The sequence below is a fragment of the Podarcis muralis genome, chromosome 13 (genome assembly GCF_964188315.1).
Source record: "Podarcis muralis chromosome 13, rPodMur119.hap1.1, whole genome shotgun sequence".
Taxonomy (NCBI): Eukaryota; Metazoa; Chordata; class Lepidosauria; order Squamata; family Lacertidae; genus Podarcis; species Podarcis muralis.
In genome coordinates this window covers 11,599,964-11,626,647 of record NC_135667.1, presented here as the reverse complement: position 1 = coordinate 11,626,647, position 26,684 = coordinate 11,599,964, and the positions used below count along the sequence as shown (strand labels likewise).

Here is a 26,684-nt window from a genome sequence, read left to right as displayed (position 1 = left end):
ACAACTGAATTATTATTTCTTTACTCCATTGTGAGCCATCAATTACAGAACTCCAGAAGTAAATATGTTCAGCAGATTGTAGGTATTACATTTTAGCATCAAGATCTAAAATCCTTGTGATGAAATAATTGCTACTCTCAAAGATACAAGAGGAACTTTCAGATCCATTAATTCTATTTCTTGGGAATTGGGACAATGAGGGTAGAGAAAGTTTTTCTACCCAGAGTAAGGGGAGAATTTAATGTAGCATTGGGGAGATAGTTCCACAAGCATTGCTGCATGCCAAATTGGGGAAGGAATAACCTTTTGTCCTCTTGTGCACAGTTTCTGTGTGTGTGTGTCTTGTGGAAGGTGTGGGGAGCATGCAGAGGCTGGAGAGGAGAGAAAGCCCTGTTGTGCTAGTTGGAGATTCATTTTTTTCCTGTTTTCAATAACAACTGTATTAATTGATGTGGGGTCCTGCAACAGTTTAAACCTCATCGTACAAAGAAAATCACTCTAATGTGAGTTTGCTTGCAAACTTACATAGTGCTTATTTGTCCTTCCTCTGTCTTATCTGGGTAAGCTTCCATGGTGCAGGGACTGTGGCTAGCAATGCTTCGACCTATGGTCACTATGATCTGTACACTTCAGCATCCTCTGGGCCAAATGGCTCTGTTTGGTTGAAGTCTTATCCTCCTTCTCTGAACTCTTGTGACTTTGAAGAATCAGGTGACAGGAAATCTCCCTTCATGCCCAATATGCCTGAGTGTGTATATTTTTTATTTTAATCTACTTTTCATCGCCTTGAACACTCACACAACCTGCCTTCCATGATAGATTTATGACAGCAAAAACTGAAGCTAGCTTTGGTTCTCAATTAATATTAGTAGGGGGGCAAAGTTCAGAGAATGAAAAAAAAGCCGAGAATAAAATTCCAACTGTTAACAAATAAAATAGAGAGAGGAGGCTTCGCGCTCCCTGATCTAGAGCTATACCATGCAGCTGCAGCATTATTATGGATTAAAGATTGGATAACATTAAGGGAGGGACGCAGGTGGCGCTGTGGGTAAAACCTCAGCGACTAGGACTTGCTGATCACATGGTCGGCGGTTCGAATCCCCGCGGAGGGGTGCGCTCCCATTGCTCGGTCCCAGCGCCTGCCAACCTAGCAGTTCGAAAGCACCCCCAGGTGCAAGTAGATAAATAGGGGCCGCTTACTAGCGGGAAGGTAAACGGCATTTCCCTGTGCTGCACTGGCTCGCCAGAGCAGCTTCGTCACGCTGGCCACATGACCCGGAAGTGTCTTCGGACAGCGCTGGCCCCCGGCCTATAGAGTGAGATGAGCGCACAACCCTAGAGTCTGTCAAGACTGGCCCGTACTGGCAGGGGTACCTTTACCTTTACCTCAACATTAAGGGATTTCGATGTATTAGATTTGGAGGGATATGATAATTGGTATGGGTGGCATGCCTATTTAATATATGAGAAGGTAAAGGTCCACAGGGGCTTCTTGAACCATTTAATAAGGAAATCATTATATAAGATCTGGTCAAAATATAAAGGAATACTAGAACCCAGGATTCCCCCGTGGAGCTCACCTACAGAAGCACAGGCAGTTAAGAAAAAGAATATGGATGGGGAATGGGCCACATACCGATTATTATTAGAAGGACAACAGGATGAACCTATATTGAAAAAATATGAAGAAAATAAAGGGTATCTAACAGACTGGCTGCAATATTTTTAAATGCATCAAAGATTAACCATTGATAAAAAAGCAGGACTTGCAAAAGAAACATCAACATTTGAAAAAGAATTGATACAAAGTAAAGGAAAATATATCTCACGGGTATACAACCTTCTATTGGAATGGGGGGTAAAGGAAGAACAAGTGAAAGCTGTAATGGTGAGATGGGTGCAAGATTTGGGCTATAATGTTTACATGGAACAATGGGAAAAAGTATGGCGGGAAGACATAAAATTCGCGGCCTGCTACAATCTCAGGGAAAACACAATGAAGATGATGTATAGATGGCACGAAACTCCAGAAAAACTTGCTAAAATGTATAAGAACAGATCATCTATATGTTGATGTAATAAAGAAATTGGGTCTTCTTTGCATATGTGGTGGTAATGTACAGATATTTGTGTTTTTTGGAATAATATATATGAAGAACTTAAAAAAATATTTAAATTAACATTCAAAAAGAGGCTAGAAAAAATATTTATAAGCATTTTGCCAAAAGAAATAGGGAAATCGAAAAGAACATTGTTCATGTACGGAATAACGGTGGTCAGAATTTTAGTAGCAAGAAATTGGAAAAACACAACAATAACCAACACAGAAGATTGGCAAATCCTAATGGTAGAATATCTGCAGCTAGCGAAAGTCTATAAGGATTGGAGAACCTTTAAAGAATATTTAGAAAACTATGGAATAAAAGAAAACATCTTGGCAGAATTAGACTGATCCCTGCATTGTATAAATATAAGTTTGTAGGGAGGTAAAAAGAAATTATATAAGAAATATGTAACTGTGCCATATACAGTAATGGATAGACAAAGTACAATGAGATTAATTGCAAGTCAGTTTTAAATTTCTTTTCTATAAATTTAATGATTGTGTTCAATACCAAGAGTATATATGATGATAATTATATTAATCTTCTTATATCTTATAGTGTGGTGGTTTGTTTGATTTTTCTGTTATTTGTTTGTTTGATTGTATGTTTGTTTACTTGTATGTACACCTGTTTTTCATAAATATATTTATTTGAAATTAATAAAGATATTTTTTTAAAAAAAGAGTTCAGAGAAGGAGGATAAGACTTCAACCAAACAGAGCCATTTGGCCCAGAAGATGCTGAAGTGTACAGATCATAGTCACCATAGGTCGAAGCATTTCTAGCCACAGTCCCTTCACCATGGAAGCTTACCCAGATAAGACAGAGGAAGGACAAATAAGCACTATGTAAGTTTGCAAGCAAACTCACATTAGAGTGATTTTCTTTGTACGATGAGGTTTAAACTGTTGAAGAACCCTACATCAATTAATACAGTTGTTATTGAAAACAGGAAAAAAATTAATATCCAACTAGCACAACAGGGCTTTCTCTCCTCTCCAGCCTCTGCATGCTCCCCACACCTTCCACAAGACACACACACACAGAAACTGTGCACAAGAGGACAAAAGGTTATTCCTCCCCCCAATTTGGCATGCAGCAATGCTTGTGGAACTATCTCCCCAATGCTACATTAAATTCTCCCCTCACTCTGGGTAGAAAAACTTTCTCTACCCTCATTGTCCCAATTCCCAAGAAATAGAATTAATGGATCTGAAAGTTCCTCTCGTATCTTTGAGAGTAGCAATTATTTCATCACAAGGATTTTAGATCTTGATGCTAAAATGTAATAGCTACAATCAGCTGAACATATTTACTTCTGGAGTTCTGTAATTGATGGTTCACAATGGAGTAAAGAAATAATAATTCAGTTGTCATTATCTCCCCAGTAATTATAAAAACCACCATAATCAACTCATCTGGCTAGTGCTTTCCAGAATACTGTGGAAAACAGTTAAACAAGCACTTCTGAAATCATTATAAGTACATACGTGTTCCAGGGACACCTAATATTAGGGAGAAGAGAGAGGCAGGGCACTGTCATTTTAGTTAGTTTCCTTCTTTCATTGTTTAGGTCAAGCTTCAAATCAGTGTTTCCTAATTAGCATTCAAGGCATGCATATGGCATGCTGTTGAGGTTAAGGATAAGATTGGAAGATGTCCCTTTGAGAAGCTCCTTGGCAGAGCCAGATGCCATCCAACTGATCTTCAAATCCAGCAGATTTGTAATAATAAGATCCTGACATAATAGCAGCTCTGCCACATCAGGTCAAAGGCCCTTCTAGTCCAGCATTCTGTTCTTACAGTGATCAACCAGTTAATATTGTAAACTGGAATTCCCGGGTTCCAAGTGAAGTTACAGTACAGGATGTTGCTGCTGCTGCTTTTGCTGCTCCCAGATTTGCTGTGCAAAGTGCATACAGTTAAGCTCACCAATAATAATCCTGTAGATATTCCACATGAGTGGTATGAGCCAGGTGATCTCCTCATTGGTGGGATGGTGTCTCATATGAATTACGTTTTCCCCAAAATCTTATTCAACAGACACCCTTCTCAAGTCTCCTATAAGACCCCATCGTAAGGAAATGTCCCTTGATTTCATTTGACCAATTCTTTCTATTAGTGTGGCTGTCTGCAAATGGCTTTGATTACTGTTTAAAACCAGAAATAAACCTGCTTTTGCATGGCTGGCTGGCTGGACATTAAGAAAATGAAAAACTCAAATGCCTCTATATTTAGACTATACCTATACTAGCAGTTGAAGATTTGGAAACATTAGCCTTTCGTAATCCAATTGCTCTGTGGTCTTGTTATAATACATAGCCTCAGAGAGCTTCCATTATGTAAGGGGAGTATGGGGCAGCTTTTGTATTTCACCCAAATTTTCAGACCTGTTCAAGCATTATAGTTCTTTATTTCAGGAGTGGAGAACTTTTACCCCATGGGCCTCACATAGCCTTCAGCTTAATAGCATATGGGTGGTATGGAGGAGAAAGCATGTGGGGAAGTGAGACAGCTAAGAGGGAGAGGGAGAGAGGAATGGGGAAAATTAGGAGGTGGGAAATAAATCACAGGAAGACAGAGAGAAAGGTGTAGCCCTAACAACTATTGACTCTGGTCATTGGCTTGTTCCTCACTCACCAGCTTGTGACTCCCAACGTTCCTGCTTTATTTGTTAGGAGGTGCAAGGAATGAAAGGGGGGGGGACAGTTTTAAAATATTGTGATGAGATGAGAAAAAAACTGTGGATGACACATAAAATGACCAACATGCAGACCCCACAGGCATTTCAGATGATATCAGAACAATTGAGGCCAAATGTGCCGGCTGCTCTATCTAAAATTGCAATCTAAGGTGCATTCTGGTTTGACAAGACCGAACTTGCTGTGTCCTTTAAAACTTGAATGTTTTATTATCCTCTTGTGGGTTCAATGTCATACATTTTTTCCTCCAAGTTTAATTTTGCCACTCAAGCCCCTTAAATGATTCTGTATTTTGTAGTCCTGAAATCCTTGATAATTTTCATGTTTTCACTCTGTCGAAATTTCTGGTGTACTATTTTTAGATAACGCTTTACAGTAAATGCATCAAATCTGTAGAATGTCCACCTGTCCCCAACACTTAGTGACTCTAAATTGCCTCTTCTTTTTCATGTATTATAGTATGTGCAATTTTATTTTCAGCTAAGATGTGCTGTGGATCTTTTTAAATATACTGAAATGGTGCAATGGGTTCTTGCATGAAATGTAGTAAGACTTCAAAATTGTTCATCTGGCTTGTCACACATAACCTGTAATTATTAATAGCGTGTTCTTTGCCTCTTAAAAAAGGACCTTGGGATTAATTGATTCTTTGGTACTTTCTCTGCCTGAGATATTTGCTGTCAATCTTTTCCTGCAGAAATTTATATATTCAACTAGTTTTGGCTGTTGTGAATTTTCTTTGCTGTACTGAATTGAAATAATAATCCTGTTTAGGTTTTGAAAATAATAAAATAACGTTTCTGTTAGCTAGTTTGAGTTATTCATACTAAACATTGGGCAGTGGATTTAATAATTATAATTAATTAATTGTCCATTTTCTCTGAGTCAGACTAATATTATAGCCTAATAATCAGTGACTTCCAGCAAAAATCAGGGTGTGAGGTTGATGGTTAATTATTGATGACTCATTGAAATATATGCACATAGAGAGACTTGGCTTAAAATGCCCATTTCCTTAATTTTCAACCTACAGGTTATCATTAGGCTTTCAACCTATGAAGAGTAAGATGTAGTGAGGAAATACACATATATTATTTCATACTATGTTTTCATTTTAAATCTCCAGTAGAATGTGGTTACCAGCAAAAGGGATGCGCTATAGAACAGAATGAGAGGCTTAAAGCTAAGGGAAAACTGGGAATGAGAGCAAAAATATAACTCTTTTCCTTTACAGAGCACAGCAGAGCTCGGCAGTAAAGCACAGGCTGTGCATGCCAAAGGTCCCAGGTTCAGTCCCTGGTTTTTTAAATATAGGATTAGGAAATACCCTTCTCTGAAACACTGGAGAATACATTACAGTAGTTGGCAGCCTGTAAAGAAAACACTGACCTTGGTGTGCTGGATAAGAAGCAGTTTCTCACGTTCCTTTTATGTTTCGTTACCCCTGGGTTTCAGCCTATAAAAAGCTGGATTCTAAAGATACACACAGAGGTCCAATACTGGAGAGAGTTTTTGCAGGTTCAGAAACGCTCTGAATGTGGTAATAGTTCCAAAAACTGTAGCACACTTCAGTAGGCATTTGTAGCTGAAGCTCTATGGTGATAAAGAGCAAAATGGACAGCACTCATGAAGTGAAATTTAAGACACTCAATCCATTTTCTATAGACATCTCCACAGTCTATACCTGCTGAGAGATTAAAAATCTGATTTGAGCTTCAGACTGCTCAAAACGGGCCTATCCTTATGAAAGCACAATCCAGTAAAATGGAGTCAGGGTGCATTTTCCACGTTTGTTGCAGAGCTTCATTAATGACTAACTTTGCTGGTTGTATCCTATATGTATACTCTGACAGCTTAATTGTTAGGATTAGAGTAGACCACTACTGAGACAAAACCACTTTGTGTACTGTTCAAAAGTCCCATGAAATAGCCAGCCACTTTATTTGCAGTGTGGTGACCAAGTTTTACCAGCACATCCTGGCCTTGGTGTTTGCTGTTGATGAGATCAATGATAATCCCAGGATCCTGCCCAATGTCACTCTTGGGTTCCACATCTACGACAGCTATACTGATTCAAAGATGACCTATCGTTCCACTCTGGATCTGCTCTTTAAATCATATCACTTTGTCCCAAACTACAAATGTGGCATTCAGAATAACGTAATAGGAGTAATTGGAGGACTTGAGTCTGATATTTCTTCACATTTGGCAGACATCTTAGGTCTTTACAAGATTCCACAGGTAGGATTTGAGTCTGGGGATAAGAGGGATTTCCTTTAATCTCTTTTTCACTCTCTTTCTCCTTTTCTAGTAGGAACTTGAATGGGAAAGAATAAAAGCTGAATTAAGTGGAACAGATTGGGGGGGTATAACATGGATAATCAGAGATGTGAATGATAAGGGCAAGATGGCTTTCTGAATTCTATTAAATTAACTCTATTGTATGTAAGGGGAATTGTTGCACAAAGTGATATGAGTGAGCAAAAGTGGGTGGGTGTGTCTGTCTGTCCCTATAAAATAATGCAGAGTTTTGCTTAAATTGTTGGAAATTTATAGGATTTCAGGGTAAAGGGGGAAAATAATAAATGTAAGGATTATGGACCGCTGATTCCACTCTAAAATGTCTGGTTGTTGTTTTAGATTTCATATGGTTCATTTGAACCAGCCATAAATGATGGAACCAAGTTCCCTTCCTTTTACCGCATGGTCCCCAATGAAGGCCTTCAGTATCAGGGAATTATCCAGTTACTTCAGCATTTCAGATGGAAATGGGTCGGGCTCATTGCTATAAACGACAAAGGGGGAGAAACATTCTTGCAGACCATAGAGCCAATACTTTCCAAGCATGGAATATGTTCAGCATTCACAGAAAGAGTTCAGAAACATTTATATTTCTCAGGTAATGTACTTGAAATGGTTGATGACCTACTGAATAATTTGCCAACTTTCATGCTGAGCAAGGCCAAAGCAGTTATTATATATGGAGACAGTGGAACTGTTCGATGGTTGGGAGGTGTTATAGGAGTAGTCAAGATACTTCAGCAAATCAATCCACAGTATAAAAAGATGTTATCTCCAGAAAAGGTTTGGATTACGACAGCCCAAATTGATTTTACATTGTACACTTTTCAAAAGATTACAGAGGTTGATAGACAAATGTTCCATGGTTCTATCTGCTTCTCAATTCATGCAAAGGAGCTTCGGGATTTCGAAGAATTTCTTAAGAATATAAATCTTTCATGGGCAGATGCAGATGGTTTTATCAACGATTTCTGGGAACAAGCATTTAGTTGCTCACTTTCAAATTCCACTGTGCCAGCAGACAAATGTACTGGGGAGGAGATGCTGGAGAGCCTTCCTGCACCATTTTTTGAAATGAGCATGACTGGCCATAGCTACAGTATCTATAATGCAGTTTATGCTTTGGCACAAGCCTTACATATGACTTCCTCAACTAAAGCCAACTTCAGAAAAATGGAGGGTGGAGACAAGCTATTTTATCAGAAAGTGGAACCCTGGAAGGTAATGTTTCTGTACTGACAGTTCTGTGATACCAATATTCCATTAACAAAGCAATGTCTACAGAACATGAGCACCCAGCTCTTGTCATGCTTTTCAGATTCTTCCCTTCCCTTCAGATGATAATGTTTATACCCTAACTTATCCTCCATTATTCTTTTTGAAAGTTCTTTTGACAGCAACTTCAACTGAATTTAAAGTGATTCATGATTTTCCACTCTCTTCCTTTGTCGGCTACTGAAAGTCAGAAACTTTCCATTGTGTAAAGGTTCTCTGAAAAAGAAAAATAAGTAAAATCCATCTAGGAAAGCTATTTCAATAACCAATTCCTATTTTTGTTAGTCCATTTGATTCTCTTTCACTTTCCACTTAGCTCCACTCGTTTCTTCAAGGAATGTCATTCAACAACAGTGCTGGAGATGAAATTACATTGAATGAACATGGAGAATTGGACGCTGGATTTGATATTACAAATTTGATCACATTCCCAAATAAATCCTATGTCAGAGTCAAAGTGGGAAGGCTGGACCCTCAGGCTCCTCCTGGGAAAGAATTCACCATTGATGAGGCCAGAATTGAATGGCACAGAAGTTTGACTCAGGTGGATAATAATGCAATTATTATTATTATTATTATTATTATTATTATTATTATTATTATTATTATTTACTTATACCCCGCCCATCTAGCCATATCTTCCCAGCCACTCTGGGCGCTTTCCAACAGGTTATTAAAAACAAAACAAAAAGTTAAACATTAAAACCTTCCCTAAATAGGGCTGCATTCAGATGTCTTCTAAAAGTCAAGATAGTTGTTTATTTCCTTGACATCTGATGGGAGGGCATTCCACAGGGCGGGCAACACTACTAAGAAGGCCCTCTGCCTGGTCCCCTGTAACCTGACTTCTTGCTCTGAGGGAACTGCCAGAAGGCCCTCGAAGCTGGACCTCAGTATATGGGCAGAATGATGGGGGTGGAGACACAACTTCTGGTATTCAGGTATTCACTGTCATCCAGAAAATGATATGAAGTATAAACAACTCCCCACTTATGCACAATCTATTTGGATATGTCTGCATACTTGTGCAGTACGGGTAACCCAGAAGTGTCAGGAAAGAGCTGGAAAGTCCTCATGGCTCACGAGGAGACTCTCCCCGTAGCCCAAAAGAACATCCTCTTAGGCAGTGGGGGTTTTTCTGGAAAAATAGGTGCCAGTACTCATCACGAAGCTGTTACAGTAAGTGCCACACTTTTAAACAATACAAAAAGAGGTGCCAGTTCATACCCTTGTGTACCCTCTTGGGGGGGAAAGGTGCTGCTCTTAAGGCTCTGGAAAGGGTCTTCTTGAAAGCCAGAGGCACAGTGGGGCTTTGTTGAGGCTTCTCAGCCTCCCCACCTGATGGGCTCTGGGGAGGATCGCCTCACGAGCCATGGCAACTCTCCAGGATGCTCCCCACTTACATGCATTTCACTTATGTGTGGGGGAGCCCAAAACGTAGCCCCTCCCCCACAATTTGGAGAGTCGCTTGTAATTTAAAAAAAGCATTTCTTAACATAATGCATGATTAAATTTGAACATCATTGGAATGCCATATTCTATGGTCATATTGCAGAAATGGCTTTTATATGAAAAGTGAATATTTCATTGGTGGCAAGCTATCATTTGAAGAACTCTCTTTATGCACGTGAGCACGCCCAACTCCTTAAGATCATTATTGGCAGTTCTGCTTTTTAGGCTACTCTTTAAACGAGTTCAGTACATACACAGCTACTAGGGACAGGATGTTTTCTGTGGTGGCTCCTGATCTATGGAAATACTTCCCTTGAGATGTTCATTTGGCTTTGTCACTGTTGTCCTTCAGAAATAGGATGAAAACCCTTCCGTTCCACCTGGCTGCTGATATAAGCTGATTTAGAGGTTGTAGGTTGTGTTTTATATAATATTGGTTTATTGAGATTGTATTTGCATATGGTGTATGTTTTTAAGCCACCAAGAGAGGACATTGCCTGATAGTGCAGTATAAAAAGGTATAAAGAAATAAGGAATGGCAACACAATTTTGGCAGGGCCTAATATATATTACAGAAAATAGATGTTTCCTGTCATTACTTTATGTGAGATTTATGAGTCAAGCCTTCAGTTTGTAACATCCAATGAAATGCAAATCTAGTTTTAATCCATTTGTAAGACTACGTATAGAACTTTGAATCTTTCTGAGTTTGAATACGGAAGGAATGTGCCCCCTGTGTACTATTGCTTAAAGCATGATAGATATCAGATGGAAGAAGAATTCTACAAACTATTTAATACTAAACTCTTCCCTTAACTTTATTCAATGCTAAATTTCCAATATCTTTGGATAGGTGCCACCCCTTTCAGAATGTAATGGCATCTGCCAACCTGGTTATGGGAAGAAAAAGAGAGAAGGAGAGAAATTTTGCTGCTATGATTGTGCTCCATGTCCAGACGGGATGGTCTCAAACGAGAAGGGTAGGACATGCTATTTCATGGTAGACCAGATTGCCCAAGTTACTGAAGTAAAATATGAGAGGCTGTTTTGCAAGTTTGTTATAATTAACTTGGCACATTTTTTAAAATTATGTTGTTGTACCTTGTTCTCAGTGTTCATTTAGGTACAGTTTCTTCATATTTTCTGTTACAGTGGTACCTCGGGTTAAGTTCTTAATTCGTTCCGGAGGTCTGTTCTTAACTTGAAACTGTTCTTAACCTGAAGCACCACTTTAGCTAATGGGGCCTCCTGCTGCCGCCGGAGGACGATTTCTGTTCTCATCCTGAAGCAAAGTTCTTAACCCGAGGTACTATTTCTGGGTTAGCAGAGTCTGTAACCTGAAGCGTCTGTAACCTGAAGTGTATGTAACCCAAAGTACTACTGTAGTCATCTTCAGGAAAATACTGTGCATATAATACATTTTAACACAAACAAATTCACAGTTAGCATAGTGTAATAATGGCTGAACCTGAGATTTAGAATCCATAAAAGGAGCTTCCATTGATGGTATATTTAATTTCTGGTATTGAGAGAGAAGAGGAATTTTGGATAAACCATAAATCTCAATCCAACCCATAATGGAAAAGCTTCTAGCTGAAGTCTCAGACACATTGCAAAAATCAATTGCTTTGTGTATGAGAAAGTATTCTGAAAAACACTTATGATCCAGAGAAAGAAATGCATGCAGTGGAGACATTCTTACTAGGATCAAATGTCAAAGAGGAAGGGGACCTTGAGAAGCAATTATGATACTTAAGAAGTTTCCAGCAACTGAGGATGAACTTGGGTTAAGAAGACATAAAAGAGAGAAAGTTCAAGTTTTGCAAAAGTTGTTCAGGATGATAAAAGGAGGCTTGCCCAAGACAAAATATCAAGTACCATAGGAATGCTTGTACATTTTTGGAACATTTCAATACACTAGAAAGCGGACTTATACTTGGAGGATAATGAATTGCTATTTTGAAATCATTCAGACCAAGCATGTGAGAGAAGAATCACATGGGACACAGTGTTATGCAAAACATGGGCAAGACTCGATACATATTGACAAGGGATGAGCACCCAGACAAAAGTTATGGTAGACCCTGTTGCTGGCTGTGTCCTTCCTTTCAGCTTGTGATCTGCCATGAAACAAGAATGAGAAGTTATGAAAGTCTAAGTAGAGATAAATTGGGAATCTATATAAAAAAATAAACTTATGCAGCACAGATCAGCCAAACTAGTACAACATGTAGGGATTAATATTACAAACAGAAACCAGTCATTGCATAAGAATCACTATGAGCATCGCATAAAGATTTTATGGCATTAACAAGAGGGCTAGTAAAAATGCCGTTATTATTCAGGATTAAAAAATAAGGGATCAGGATTTTCTAGTATTAAAACTTATTGGGCAATAGTAATACTCAGAATCGACCCACTGAAATCAATTTATGTATTTATTTCATAAAATTTATAAACCACTTCATAGTGGAAAACCTCAAATTACTTAAGTCTATTTATTTCAGTGGGACTACTTTGAGTATGATTTGGTGGGATGGCACTCATTATGCAAACTGTAATTCCTCGTTAATATGTGGAATAAAGAACCTATCGTATTTAAAAGCAGGTTATGAGGGAATGCTTGTACATCTAGGACACACATGCTGCTTCTGTTGAAAGTTCCAGACTATGTGCAGGATTTGTAGGCATCTTGGGCAGAAAGGTGTCAAAATTTGCATGATGAAATATAATGTTTGGTGGACTGCTGCTGCTACAGATTTTAATATTCGGAACTATTCTGGTTCAATATTTTGTTAACTTCTTTTCAGATTTAGAAAATTGTGCAAGTTGTGCAAAGGATCTATACCCAAACAAAGGCCAGGATCTATGTATTCCTAAGATACCAAACTTCTTAGCTTTTGATGATGTGCTGGCCATTGTTTCAACTTCCACTGCACTTTTATTGTCCCTGATCACAGCTCTGGTGCTGGGCATCTTCATTAAGCATCGGGATACAGCCATAGTCAAAGCCAACAACAGAAGCCTCACCTACATTCTCCTCATCTCCCTCCTCTTGTGTTTCCTCTGTTCTTTGTTGTTCATTGGAAAACCTAATAAGGTGACCTGCCTTCTCCGACAAACCGCTTTTGGCATCATCTTCTCTGTGGCCCTCTCTAGCATCTTGGCCAAAACTATATCAGTGGTTTTGGCATTCATGGCTACTAAGCCAGGATCTTCTATCAGGAAATGGGTGGGGAAAAGACTGGCTTATTCCATAGTCCTTTGCTGCTCTAAAACTCAAGTAGTGATATGTGCACTCTGGCTGACAATCTCTTCTCCATTCCCCGATGTGGACATGCACTCAATGAGGGAAGGAATTATATTTCTATGTAATGAAGGGTCAGTCTTCATGTTCTACTGTGTCTTGGGTTATATGGGTTTCCTGGCCATTGTCAGCTTCACGGTGGCCTTCCTAGCCAGGAAGTTGCCTGACACTTTCAACGAAGCCAAGTTCATCACCTTCAGCATGCTGGTCTTTTGCAGTGTTTGGCTCTCCTTTATTCCCACATACTTGAGCACCAGAGGAAAATACATGGTGGCTGTGGAGATCTTCTCCATCTTGGCTTCCAGTGCTGGATTACTGGCTTGCATCTTTTCCCCTAAATGCTACATTATTGTGATGAGGCCTGAGTTAAACAACAGAGAGCAATTGATACGGAGAAAGATATAAATGACAGAAGTTTTTGTTGGGTCTTAGGCTACTTGGCCTTGCTGACAATTCACAGTCTCATTGCACCTTTCCTAGTCAGGAAGTTGAAAAAATATAAATAATAGAAGGATTCATCTTATCATTTATGTTCTTGCTATTCCACATAGGAACATATGTCTTTTATTTGAATTGGGACTGTGTGAAGGAATGAAACTGTGGATAAGATCCAACATCACTTTCAATAAGACATTTGAAGCAGATCAGTCTAGGCACAGGAAAAATTCTGGAGAGCTGCAAAATCATCTGCACATAGGGTGAACTAGTACCTCTACACTTCTTGAATCTCACACCTGAGTAGACACAGGATGGATTAAATGACTGGTTTGGCTTTAGGGAGTGCTCCAGGCACAGAAGGCTCTAAGATCTGAAGTAGCTCTGAAAGAGATCACACAAAGCATGAGACCTTTCTCTACATACCACAACTTCCTTTACACCAGGAATAGCCAATCTAAGACGCTCCAGAAATTGTTGGACTAGAACTCCTATCACCCTACCATTGACCATTATTATCAAGGATGAGGGTATCCATAGTGCAACAATATACAGAGGAACAATATTAAATGTTCTTGATTTACATTAGTAGGACAAGCCTTTCAGTCTGCTGAATTACATTTCTTATCTGAGTGAAAGACTGGTGGCAGGGAGCTTCTCAACCATGTCAGATTGCCTCAGATCAGATGTGCTGTTTCTAAAGTGGTTAGACACTATTAACCAGTGTCCCTACCTCCTGATAATGTCAGAACTCTCTCCAGAATTGTTTCCAGTATGCCATTAGTGTGGTAGCAAACAATGTCCAATACATCTTACATAGGTGGAGGAGTGTAGCAGCCCCCAGCTGTAACAAATTAGGCAAGCGGGGAAAGGATTGGATGGGTTCAATTCTAAAAATATTCTTAGGAAGGGATTTTTAGGAAGTGGATTGATGCCTGCCCATCAGTGGGTTTTATTATTGTTATTACTTGTGGATGTCAAGGATTGGCACGGAGTGGACTAGATGACCTTGCAGGTCCAATTCTAATCTTTAATTCTGTAATGTGACAAATACGATGTGACAAATTGTCATCCCCTACTGCTGATGCGCCATAGACTCCAAAAGCACTGCACAAGTGATTTTCTCCCCTGTAATTATTAAAATTACCATAATCAATTCTCCTGGCCAAAACATCAGGGTGGGAAAAAAAATCAACGAGCAAGTCTGACATGATTATAAATTCTTCAGTGCTCCATATACAGCTGTAGTAAGGGGGTGGGGAGACAGGCTGGGCTCTGTTACTTGTCAGTTATCAGTTTCCCTCTTTCAACCCTCTTTCAAGTCTTGAATCAAATTATGTATTTGAGGCATGTATCTTATTTGTCACCCATGCCATTATATTGTGACAGAGTTTGAGTTAACAATAAGTTGGGCACATGTCTGTTTAAGTACCAAATTAGCAGTATCAACTGCCCCCAAATCTATCTTATTTGAAGCAGGTGGGTGATAGTAATAATTGTAGAGGGAAATAGAGGAGTCTATGCATAGAAGGATGTTGCTCCTGCTGCTTCTGCTGCTCCCCAATATGGTGGCCCAAGTCCAAAGTGTTACATGCACAACAAATTACCCTATTCCTGTTCCACACGAGTGGCATGAGCCAGGTGACCTGGTCATTGGTGCAATAGCATCTCATATCTATTACATAGTCCCCAAATTATCCTTCAAGAAACACCCTTTTCAAACCTTCATTGGCATCCCAATGTAAGTAACCGGTACTTAAGGTTATTTTATTTATTGTTTATACATTATATCTGACTGAAGAAAGCTTTGATTGATTTGGCAGGGAAATAGCATTAGAACTTTAGTTTTTAAATGAATTGGGGGGGGGGGGATTATTAGAAATCTCCATGAACATATGCTATGCACATACTGTCAGTTAACATTAAGTGCTTTTTTAATCCAATGCTGTAAAGACAGAATTAAAAGGGAGTAGGAGAAAGAGAAAGGGGATAGATTTTTTTTAAAAGAGCCTTTCTACATACAGCCAAAAAGTGAGGTACTCAGTTTTGCTTATGATACCAAAATGTTCAGGATAGAGAAAACAAACAAGGATTGTAAAGAGCTCCAAAACGATCTCTTAAAACTGGGTGCTTGGGCTTTGAAATGGCAAACCTAATTCACTGTAAGCAAGTGTTAAGTGATGGACCTAAAATAGTAATTTCACTTCTATGCTCATGGGGTCTCAACTGGTTGTAAGAAATCATCAATAGATAGTTTCATGAAGATGTCAACAAAGTGTGCAGCAACTGTAGAGAACACTTTGATTTTTTTCTTTAAGAAACAGCAGTGTCTGAATATTGTCTTAAAAACCCCCCAAATAATCCTTGCCAGCTGTGCTGCCTCTTTGTTGGCAGGCAGATTAAACTCTTATATATAGGTTATGTACACTGTTTAATTTTTCCCGTGAAATGGTAACTCACTTCATTTGCAGGGTGATGACAAAGTTTTACCAGCACATGCTGGCCTTCGTATTTGCTGTTTATGAAATCAATGAGAATCCCAGGATATTGCCCAATGTCTCTCTTGGGTTCCACAGCTATGATAGCTATTTTAATTCAAGAATGACATACCGAACCACTTTGGACCTGCTCTTTAAATCGCATCACTTTCTTCCCAACTACAACTGTGTTATCCAGAAAAATGTCATAGGAGTCATTGGGGGACTTGGCTTTGATACTACCTGGTGCATGGCAAATGTGTTAGGCCTTTACAAGATTCCGCAGGTAGAATATGGGTTTTGGGAAATGGAGATTTTGTACCATAATTCACTGTTATCGTTTCCTTGCAGTAGGAATCTACTAATTCATAAATATGGAGTGTTAAATTGGAAGAAGGAAAAGGGGATGTAATATGTGGATATATTTGGGATAGGGGCGTAGTATGCATATCCAACAATCTGTGTAAGAAGGGTGATGTGTATTTAATAGTTGTAATGGAAGATTGTTGCAAAGGTGCCAGGTTCGTAAATGAGGCACCTAGATTGGTCCATATTACTTCAATCCTGAAAGGACTGCGTTGGCTGCCTGTGAGCTACCAATCTCAATTTATGACATTGATACTGGTGTACAAAGGCATAAATAACTCAGGACACATTAACTAAGAATGTTCCTTTGAAATTCCCTTCCTGGGGAAGTATGATATTATTCAGCGCTGTTCACTTTCAGAGGCTAATTACAAACACTGTTTTCTTGTTATTGTTCTTGCCTTTCGCATTTCAGAGAGAGATACAGAGATGCCAGTATTACGCTGTCTTGCTGCATTGCTGGATTTCACTACAGTTGTTTTGAGTTTTGCTGAAAATGATTGGTATTGTATTTTTGTATTTTAGGGATATTTTATATGATGTGGTTTATTGTGGCCAGAGAACAATAACATATATAATCTTATGGTGAGCTTCAGGATTTCCGAATACTGTAGATCTTCCTGGATGAGTTCTTAGTAGATAGAGCATCAACCTCTCTCTACTGTCACTATAAAGGTTACAGAGCAAAAGAACATGATCAATAGTTTCTGTTGCTGCACCTCCACCTTGGAGTTTCTCTCAATCCACTTAGCAAGACATTTAATAGAACAATGATAAACGCTGCTCTCTGTCAATGTGTACAAGCATAGCTGTGATGATGCCATAATAACAATAACAATACTAAATATCTGCAGATACAATTGAGCAAGGTTCTCTGTGTTTTTATATATAAATTGAGGTTGCTGCTTTCCCTAAACTTAGCGCATTTCGGTTATATAGGATTTCTATTTCTATTCAAAGAAACTGGAATAGCATGAGTTCTTGTTTCCATTTGGAAAGTGTTGGCTTTTCTCTTTTTCAGATTTCATATGGCTCATTTGAACCAGCCATAAATCATCAAACCAAGTTTCCTTCTTTTTACCGCATGGTCCCCAGTGAAGGCCTTCAGTATCAGGGAATTATTCAGTTACTTCTGCATTTCAGGTGGAAATGGGTTGGGCTCATCACTCCAGCTAATGATGCCGGAGAGCGCTTCTTAGAGACAATTGAACCAATGCTTTTCAAGAATGGAATCTGTTCAGAATTCACAGAACGAGTCGAACCAAATATGCATTATTCCGGTAACGTGCTAGAAACGCTGGGTGAAAAAAGGGTTTTGTTACCAAATTTCATGAAGAGCAAAGCCAACGCAGTTCTTATATATGGAGAAAGTCTATCTATTATATGGTTGTCAAGTGCTATAAAGACAATGGAGGTAGCTGAGCTACTACTTTCTCCTAAGAAGTTACGGGCAGGAAAAGTGTGGATTACAACAGCCCAAATTGATTTCATATTATATGTCCTTCAAAAATTTGCTTATTTTGATACACAAATGTTCCATGGTGCTATCTCCTTTGCGATTCACTCCAAGGAGATTCACAACTTTCAAGACTTTCTTCAGGACATATATCCTGATTGGATGGGGAGAAATGGTTTTATCAAAGATTTCTGGGAACATGCATACAGTTGCTTAGTTTCAAACTCCAGTCTCTTAAAAGTAATTCGTGCCGCATGTACTGGAGAGGAAATGCTGGAGAGCCTCCCTGCACCAGTTTTTGAAATGAGCATGACTGGTCACAGCTACAGTATCTATAATGCTGTCTATGCTTTGGCACATGCCTTGAATAGCATGCATTTGGCTGGAGCCATCCACAAAGGAAGAGCTGCTGGGGGAAGACTTGCCCTGCGATATGTAGAACCTTGGCAGGTAGGGTTTCCTATTACAAAGTATTCGTTTTGCAAATTGTTTAGTGTTGTGCACTGTGCTGATTTGTCATGTGAGCTAGCATTCAATTATAAGTAAAGAAATAAAAGAATAAAATTAGGAAGTTTGTCACAAATGTGGGAATTAGGATATTTTTTAAAATACATATACCGAATGGAAAAATTGACAAGTGGGATGCCACAGGATACTGTTGTTGTTCAACGTCTTTATAAATGACTTGGATGAAGGAATTAAGGGGATGCTCATCAAATTTGCAGATGACACCTATCTGGGAGAAGTAGCTAATGCCACAGAAGACAGAATCAAGATTCAATGTGTTCTTAACAGATTGGAGAACTGGGCCCAAACTAACAAAATGAGTTTCAACAGGGGCAAATGTAAGGTTCTGCACTTAGGCATAAAGAACCAGTTGCACAAATATAAGATGGGGGACACCTGGCTTACTAGCAGTACATGTGAAAAGGATCTAGGAATATTGGTGGACCACAAGGATAACATGACTCAACAGTGTGGTGTAGGGGGGGGGGCTGATGCTATTCTAGGCTACATCAGCAGATGTATAGTGTCAAGCGGGGGAAATGGTACCACTCTATTCTGCCTTGGTCAGACCACACCTGGAATATTGTATCCAGTTCTGAACACCACAATTTAAGAGGGCTATTGACAAGCTGGAATGTTTGCAAAGAAGGGAAACCAAGATGATCAAGGGTCTCTAAACCCAGCCTTATGAAGACGAGTTGAAGGATCTGGATACGTTTAGTCTGGAAAAGAGGAGAGTGAGAGGAGATGTGATAGCCATCTTCTAGTATTTTAAAGGCTGTCAAGATGGAAGATGGAGCAAACTTGTTTCTTCTGCTCTGGAGGTAGGACTCGATACAAGAAAGAAAATTCTGACTAAATATCAGGAAGAACTTTCTGACACAGCTGTTCAACAGTGGAATGGAATCCCTTGGGTGGTTATGGATTCTCCTTCCTTGGAGGTTTTTAAGCAGAGGTTAAATAGCCCATCTGTCACTGATGCTTTATTTGAGCTTCCTGTTTTGCAGGGGGTTGGACTGGATGACCCTTGTGGTTCCAAGACTTTAGATGACACAGATTTTTATAAGTGACAGATTAACAACAACTACAGCTATCTCACATTTTACATGGGGTTTACAATCCTCGCCATTCCACGTATAAGCAAAATCACGTAAGGCTAGAACAACCTCTAGAAAACTATTAAAAAGCTATCCTATAAATGTTGGGATTTTTGACTACGTGCAATCTGACACAGCTTCCCACAGAAGCATTTAAGGAGTTGGACAAAGGCCAAGAAGGCTGAGCAGAGGGAGTTATTCTGCCTAGAGATATGGGACCTTGGATACAACTCTGCTATTGGTTGAGGTCTCTGCATAGGCATGATGACTCATGACCTTCCTTGTTGGTTAGTTGGTTGGTCAGTGCGTGTTCTGAGAGTCGTTTGGAGTTTGTTCAGTAAGAGAGTTAAGATCCGTGTCTGTATCCTGTATATAGCTACTTGTGAGTCTGCTGTAAATAATAAACACCTATAAGTAATCAAGTTACTGGTAGCAGCGTCTTGTTCCTGCTTCATCCTACCTGCCTGCAACTGATTGCTTCTGGAAGTCTGTGTACGCTCTACTATATTCAACTGGGTCTGGCTAAGATCCTGCAACAGGTTAAAGTTGTGAAACATCAATAATAAATTGCTGCACTTACTGCTGAGGGACAAATGTAGCTCCTAGTCTTCCTCCTCATCTCCCTCACTTCATATGATATAAGCACCAGGGCAGTTGACCAGTAGCCAGAAGTGCTTGGCACAGTGTTTGTTTTCCCCGTCTCCGTCTGCAGATGCAGCCTTGTCTGTCATTCAGATATCCTTCAGGTTTAATGGCTCTTCAAGCCGTTAAGCCAACCTGGGCTTAAATGACTTTGACAGGCTGGTTGATGATTTGAAGTGGTCATAGAAGCTTGGAGCATATTGGCGCAAGATGCTACCATCCAAATAAATGTATTTCCAGTTCGTGTCTTCCAGCCACAAGTTCAGCGCCCCCTCTTCCTTCACCAAAGCCTTGTCCTGCACCTGGCTGTCACCTCTGCAGTCAATGCTGGACTTGCTGCCACAGACCCATGGATCTCCTTCTCATGCACCTTGATGGCATGGATACTGGATTTGTTGTGGCCAATTTTGCATACAATTTTGCACACACAGACATGCCATCCCTCAAGCAGTCAAGTACAGCTAACGTCTCTTCCAGTGCAGGAACCACCTTCCACTTCTTTGTTTTCTCAGCAGCTAATGGTGATGACAATGATGCCTTCTGCAGTCTGAAGCTCTGCCAACCACCTTCTCCACATTACAAACCCCTCAGTTGTCTCTCCAACCCTCACCAACTCCCTCTGCTGCACTGTATACTCCTGTTGTCACTCCACATACATACATACATACACACACACACACACGTCTTTCTAGCCTCTGCATATCACCCTCTTGAATTGCATCTTCAGCACTCCAACCTCCTCAATTGTCTCCAAACACCTACGTCATGGGTAGGCAATCGCCTTCTAAATCCGGCCCATGGATGGTCCAGGAATCAGCGTGTTTTGACATGAGTAGAATGTGTCCTTTTACTTAAAATGCATCTCTGGGTTATTTGTGGGGCCTGCCTGGTGTTTTTACATGAGTAGACTGTGTGCTTTTATTTAAAATGCACCTCTGGGTTATTTGTGGGGCATAGGAATTCGTTCATTCCCCCCCCCCCCAAAAAAAATATAGTCCGGCCCCCCACAAGGTCTGAGGGACAGTGGACTGGCCCCCTGCTGAAAAAGTTTGCTGACCCCTGCCCTACGCAAGTCTCTCTGAACTCCTCCGATCACTCTCTCCAACCACCTCTTCTGCACTCAAACACCCTCATGAAAGCTGCTGATCATTTTTTCCTGCTCTCCCACTCACTCACTCCCCCCCCTCATTCCATTTTCACTCCATTTTCTTATTTTCCCCCCGTGTGCACACCATTTTTAAACACATATTTTTGCACCAGACGCATGAAGCTGCAAGTGTGTATGTTAAATAAGTGTAAGCGGGAATTAACAGGTATTAACTCTTAAAGTGCAGGTAAGTAACAGCAACTATCAAAAGAGTTAGAGCTACCTACGGCTTTCCCAAAAATTCAACTGGCATAAATTAGACCTGTTGGGGTTTTTTAAAAAAAGGTGTGTGTGTGTGTGTGTGTGTGCAGGGTGCTATCAGAAATCCTAACCATATTTCAGTGGCGGTGGAGGTAGAATTTTTTAAAGAAATGTGTATGGGAACTTACCTACCTATTTCCCCTCTTAGTATCTCTTAACAGCATGAATTGGCCAAGTGAAGTGCTTGTCAAACTGTGTCAAATTATACCCTTGAGACATTCTGTAGTTTGTCAGTGCCTGTCGGAGTGTTCATGGAAATGCTTTATAGACCTTTCAATTCTCTTTCCACTTAGCTCCACTCATTCCTGCAGAGAATCTCATTCAACAACAGTGCTGGAGATGAAATCACATTAAATGAATATGGAGAGTTAGCAGCTGGCTTTGATATTACCAACTTGGTCACTTTCCCAAATCATTCCTACGTCAGAGTCAAAGTGGGAAGGCTGGATCCTCAGGCCCCTCCTGGCAAACAGCTCACCATTAATGAAAACAGAGTCAAATGGCACAGGAGCTTCACTAAGGTATGGAAATAAATGCACAGTGGCTGAAATGCCATAATATATGGTTACCCACAAAATGGGTTGCAACAGAAGCACTTCACACATTGTTAACTTTGATATTCACTATTAAAATATAGGCTTAAACAAAGAGGATTCCATATCTAGATGGATAGTACTAGCTTGCTTGCTTGCTTGCTTGCTTGCATGGATGGATGGATGGTTGGATGGTTGGCATCCGTCTGTCTCAGGAGATAAGGGAGAAGTGCACCTTTGGGGGTGAGTTCAAACTTTTTGAAGGCTACAGCACCAGGTGTGGCTGTAGAGACCAATGTAGGAGAGATAGTTTAATGGTGAGATACTCTATTTGAATGATGTTTCCTGTATATTAGTGCCTTCAGCTTCTGAGGTGCTGTTTCTTGGTCTGCTGTTTTGTTGGTGGCACTTGTCTTGTACATGATATTATATTGCATGTGATACTGACATTGTAAGCCATCAAGGAGAAAACATTGCCCTTTAAAAAATGCTGTGAGGTCTACCAGTACAGTGATACCTCGGGTTACAGACGCTTCAGGTTACAGACTCTGCTAACCCAGAAATAGTACCTCAGGTTAAGAACTTTGCTTCAGGATGAGAACAAAAATCGTGCAGCGGTGGCGTGGCGGCAGCGGGAGGCCCCATTAGCTAAAGTGGTACCTCAGGTTAAGAACAGTTTCAGGTTAACAATGGACCTCCGGAACAAATTAAGTTCTTAACCCAAGGTACCACTGTACATGAACAGATGACCCACAATACCAAAAAGAGCAACGTGCACACAAAACATCTCACACAAAGGAGGACCAATGATTACCAGAGAGTCCACAATTGTCCAGCATTCTTGTTTATGAAATTACTGAAGCAAAGGCTACACTAGCTGTATCATTGTTTGGGCTGAGAGTGAACATGGTAATCTTATTGAGTTTGTATGATTCTAAGTTCGGGATGCATACATCTTGAGACAGTTGTAGCTGGTGAATAAGCCTAAGGTGGGCATAAGCACTCCTAGCCACCAAAAAGAAACGTAGAAACTCCTGCTTCAGAAGAAGTGCAACCCCTCCCATGACAGGTTTTGCACATAATTCCCAAGCAGGAGTGCCAAGCTTGGCTCCACAACCATGGGTGCCCAGGGCTGTGGGTGTCATGCAGCGTGAATAGCCCTGGCACCAAAATTTGTGGGTGCCCAGCCCCTTCAAGGGGGATTTTGTGGATGCTATGGCCAACCTAGAGTTGACACCTATGTTCCCAAGCATGGAAAACACCCACCCAAAGTACTTCTCTCTTATAAGGATTCAACCCCCGCCCAGTCCATCACTCCCTCCAGACACCTGGCCAGTACCTTCACCACCTCCTCTCTTTCCAATCTAGTGAAGAGATAGAGCTGCAGATCATCACCATACAGATGACACTGTGTCCTAGGATATGATTCTGAAGAGTTTCATACAGATGATAAATGACAACAAAACACAGAATGGGTCCTAAAGGGACACCAAAGCCCAAAAGCCATGGCATGGTTCCCTAGTACTAGTTTCTCAGATTGACCATGCAGGTAGGGACAGAACTACTGTAATGGGGTATGTTTAATTGCCATCACCATGAGTCACAACAAAGAACATATATAAAATCCTTAAAGAAAATGCAGTTAGGTTGTGAGGTGAGATTAGACTGAATTCGGGTGCAGCTGAAATGGTGGATGGTCTAGATATGAATATTGCAGTCTTGTTGAGTTTGTATAATGATTAGAGGAGCAGCTCTTTACCACACTGTATGTGACACCTGTGCACATATGGATCATATATTTCACATTATTAGTCCTCATATTTACTGTTAAATCACCTGATCTTGGAGATTACATTGATCCCCTAAAACATTTATCTTTTCCTACCTCTTTGGATAGGTGCCACCCCCTTCTGTATGTAATGACATCTGCCATTCTGGATACGGGAAGAAAAAGAAGGAGGGGAAGAAGTTTTGCTGCTATGATTGTGATCCATGTCCAGAAGGAATGATCTCAAATGAGAAAGGTGGACAATGTCATCTTAAGACAATACCAAATGATGCAATTTATTTTAGTAAGCTCTGTGTTCTTCAGCAATTTTGTTGTCATTAATGTACTGGAGGAGGGAAGGCTTAAAATATGGCTTGACGTGTTGTTCTCATTGTTTATAGATAACATCAATATAATTTTATCTTTAAAACATCTTGAAGAAAATATTTTAAAATGGGAGGTAATATATTTTACCTCCAACTTCTATAAAGTTTTGGGGGAATATAAGTGGTGGTTTCTCCTCTAAGAACAAGGTTGTTTGATGAGAAGGTGAAAGTCTCATTAAAGTCACCTTTATGGGCCCCAGAGATTTCAGCTATAATGTACTCATTTTTATATGTAGTATATGATTTTAGGGGAAAGGAGTGGTTATAAAAACAGATGTCCTTCATGGAAAAAAATTCCAGATTTAATACATGACTTTCAGTTTTTCTTAATCTAAGACAGTGGTTCCCAATTGGTGGTCTGTAAACCCCATGGGGTCTGCATAGCCAACACAGGGTGTCAGTGGCACCATATGCACAATAAAAACTACTAGAGATATAACAAAAATTTCAAAAGTAGGGGGTCCATGTTTGACTTTTGAAAAACAGGGGGTCCACAGTACTTAGCTAATTAGGAACCGCTGATCCAGGGTAAAAGCATTGGGGCTGAAAGTTTTGAAACATTTTGAAATGGAAAATACAATGCTAGATGGACTAATGGTGAGGAAATTCTTAAGAATAGTATTGGTTGCTTCAAATTGTTATGCATTGTTTGTTTGTTTTCAGACATGGAAACATGTGTCAGTTGCCCAGCAGATCAATATCCAAACAAAGACCAGGATCTATGCATTTCTAAGATTCCAAACTTCTTAGCTTTTCATGAAACTTTGGCTATTGTTTCAGCTACCTCGGCACTTCTATTCTCTCTGATCACAATTCTGGTGCTCAGCATCTTCATTAAGCATCGGGATACAGCCATAGTCAAAGCCAACAACAGAAGCCTCACCTATATTCTCCTCATTTCCCTCCTCTTGTGTTTCCTCTGTTCTTTGTTGTTCATTGGAAAACCTAATAAGGTGACCTGCCTTCTCCGACAAACCGCTTTTGGCATTGTCTTCTCTGTGGCCCTCTCTAGTATCTTAGCCAAAACCATACTAGTGGTTTTGGCATTCATGGCTACCAAACCAGGATCCAGTATCAGGAAATGGGTAGGAAAAGAACTGTCTTATTCCATTGTCCTTTCCTCCTCTATGGTTCAAGTAGGAATCTGTGCCTTCTGGCTTGGAGCCTCTCCCCCTTTCCCAGATTTGGATACAAACTCAATGAATGAAGAAATTGTAGTGTTATGCAATGAAGGGTCAATCCTGATGTTCTATTGTGTTTTGGGTTACCTGGGCTTCCTGGCCACTGTCAGCTTCACAGTGGCCTTCTTAGCCAGGAAGTTGCCTGACAGTTTCAATGAAGCTAAGTTTATCACCTTCAGCATGCTGGTCTTTTGCAGTGTTTGGCTCTCCTTTATTCCAACTTACCTGAGCACCAGAGGAAAATACATGGTGGCTGTGGAGATCTTCTCCATCTTGGCTTCCAGTACTGGCTTGCTGGCTTGCCTCTTTTTCCCAAAATGCTACATTATTGTGGTGAGACCTGACCTTAACAACAGACAGCAGCTGACACAAAAAAAGTATAAATGACAGAAGTTTTTGTGGGGTTTTTTTGGGGTCTTAGGCTATGTGGATTTGCTTGTGGGTATCATTTTCCCTGCATTTTTCATAGCAGGAAATTACCAGAAATTTTTCTTCCCCTCCCTACCTTCTCCTGCATCTCCATAAGTGTCCCACATTTTGGTCAAGGGGCTCTTTCTTTCCTGGGCAAGTCTGGGGAGAACATAGGTAGTTGCAGAGAGAGGAGAGGGAGAGAAACACAGGAATATTGCCTAATACTGAGAGCAGTTGTCTATCTAGAAGGATTGTGCATTGGATTTGGCAGTCCTGAGCCAAGTTGGGTCTATTTGGAAGGAGTTTGGCATCAGTCAAGACGAACTGGAACAGCTATAGATCACTCCTGGTCAACTTAGATGCTCCAGAATTATCTGTGGCTGTCTTGCAGTGAATCAGACAGGAAGTGAACACAGGCATCAGGCTGGAAAATTTTGATGTGGTCTAACCCTAACTGGGCTCTGGATGTGTCTTCCCAGGTAAATGCTTGACTGACTGCTTAATTCTGCTTCCCACCTGATGCCCCACCCCACAGCATCCCTGCCTTCATTATACAGCTATTAAGTAGAGACAGAGATCCTGTATGGTGCTTAATCAAAAACAGCTTCCGCACAAATAAGTTGTTTCCAAAAGAGCACCCTTCAGAATTGAAACACCACCACCCCAGCTCTTAATCCTGAATAGGAAAGAGATGCAAACTCCCCCCCCCCCATTTCCCTCCCAGCCATATGCTTAATTAAAGTTTTTCCCACAAATTAAGCATTAGGTCAGTTCTTGAACTAAATCAGGACTGGATCTGATATAGTGTCAGAGGAGTTTCCTCAGGCCTTGCTGAGTGATCACTGTGTGTGGCTGGCAACTGGCTCAGGAGATGG

The 26,684-nt window shown here is 40.3% G+C and overlaps 3 protein-coding genes across 3 annotated transcripts; all 3 read left to right on the top strand.

Moving 5' to 3' along the window:
• The first annotated feature begins 3,972 nt into the window (after positions 1-3,972).
• Positions 3,973-7,087, top strand: LOC144325286 (vomeronasal type-2 receptor 26-like). The gene is made up of 2 exons (XM_077918041.1): positions 3,973-4,181; positions 6,757-7,087. Exons 1-2 carry the CDS (start codon positions 3,973-3,975, stop codon positions 7,085-7,087), a joined length of 540 nt encoding a protein of 179 aa, XP_077774167.1.
• Positions 7,088-7,510: 423 nt separating this feature from the next.
• Positions 7,511-13,547, top strand: LOC114583426 (vomeronasal type-2 receptor 26-like). Its single transcript, XM_077918040.1, has 4 exons — positions 7,511-8,329; positions 8,700-8,927; positions 10,689-10,815; positions 12,646-13,547. The coding sequence occupies exons 1-4, from the start codon at positions 7,511-7,513 to the stop codon at positions 13,545-13,547; spliced, it is 2,076 nt and encodes a 691-aa protein (XP_077774166.1).
• Positions 13,548-17,504: 3,957 nt separating this feature from the next.
• On the top strand, positions 17,505-25,785 carry LOC114583427 (vomeronasal type-2 receptor 26-like). Its single transcript, XM_077918039.1, has 4 exons — positions 17,505-18,326; positions 21,824-22,051; positions 23,961-24,087; positions 24,881-25,785. Exons 1-4 carry the CDS (start codon positions 17,505-17,507, stop codon positions 25,783-25,785), a joined length of 2,082 nt encoding a protein of 693 aa, XP_077774165.1.
• Positions 25,786-26,684: the final 899 nt, after the last annotated feature.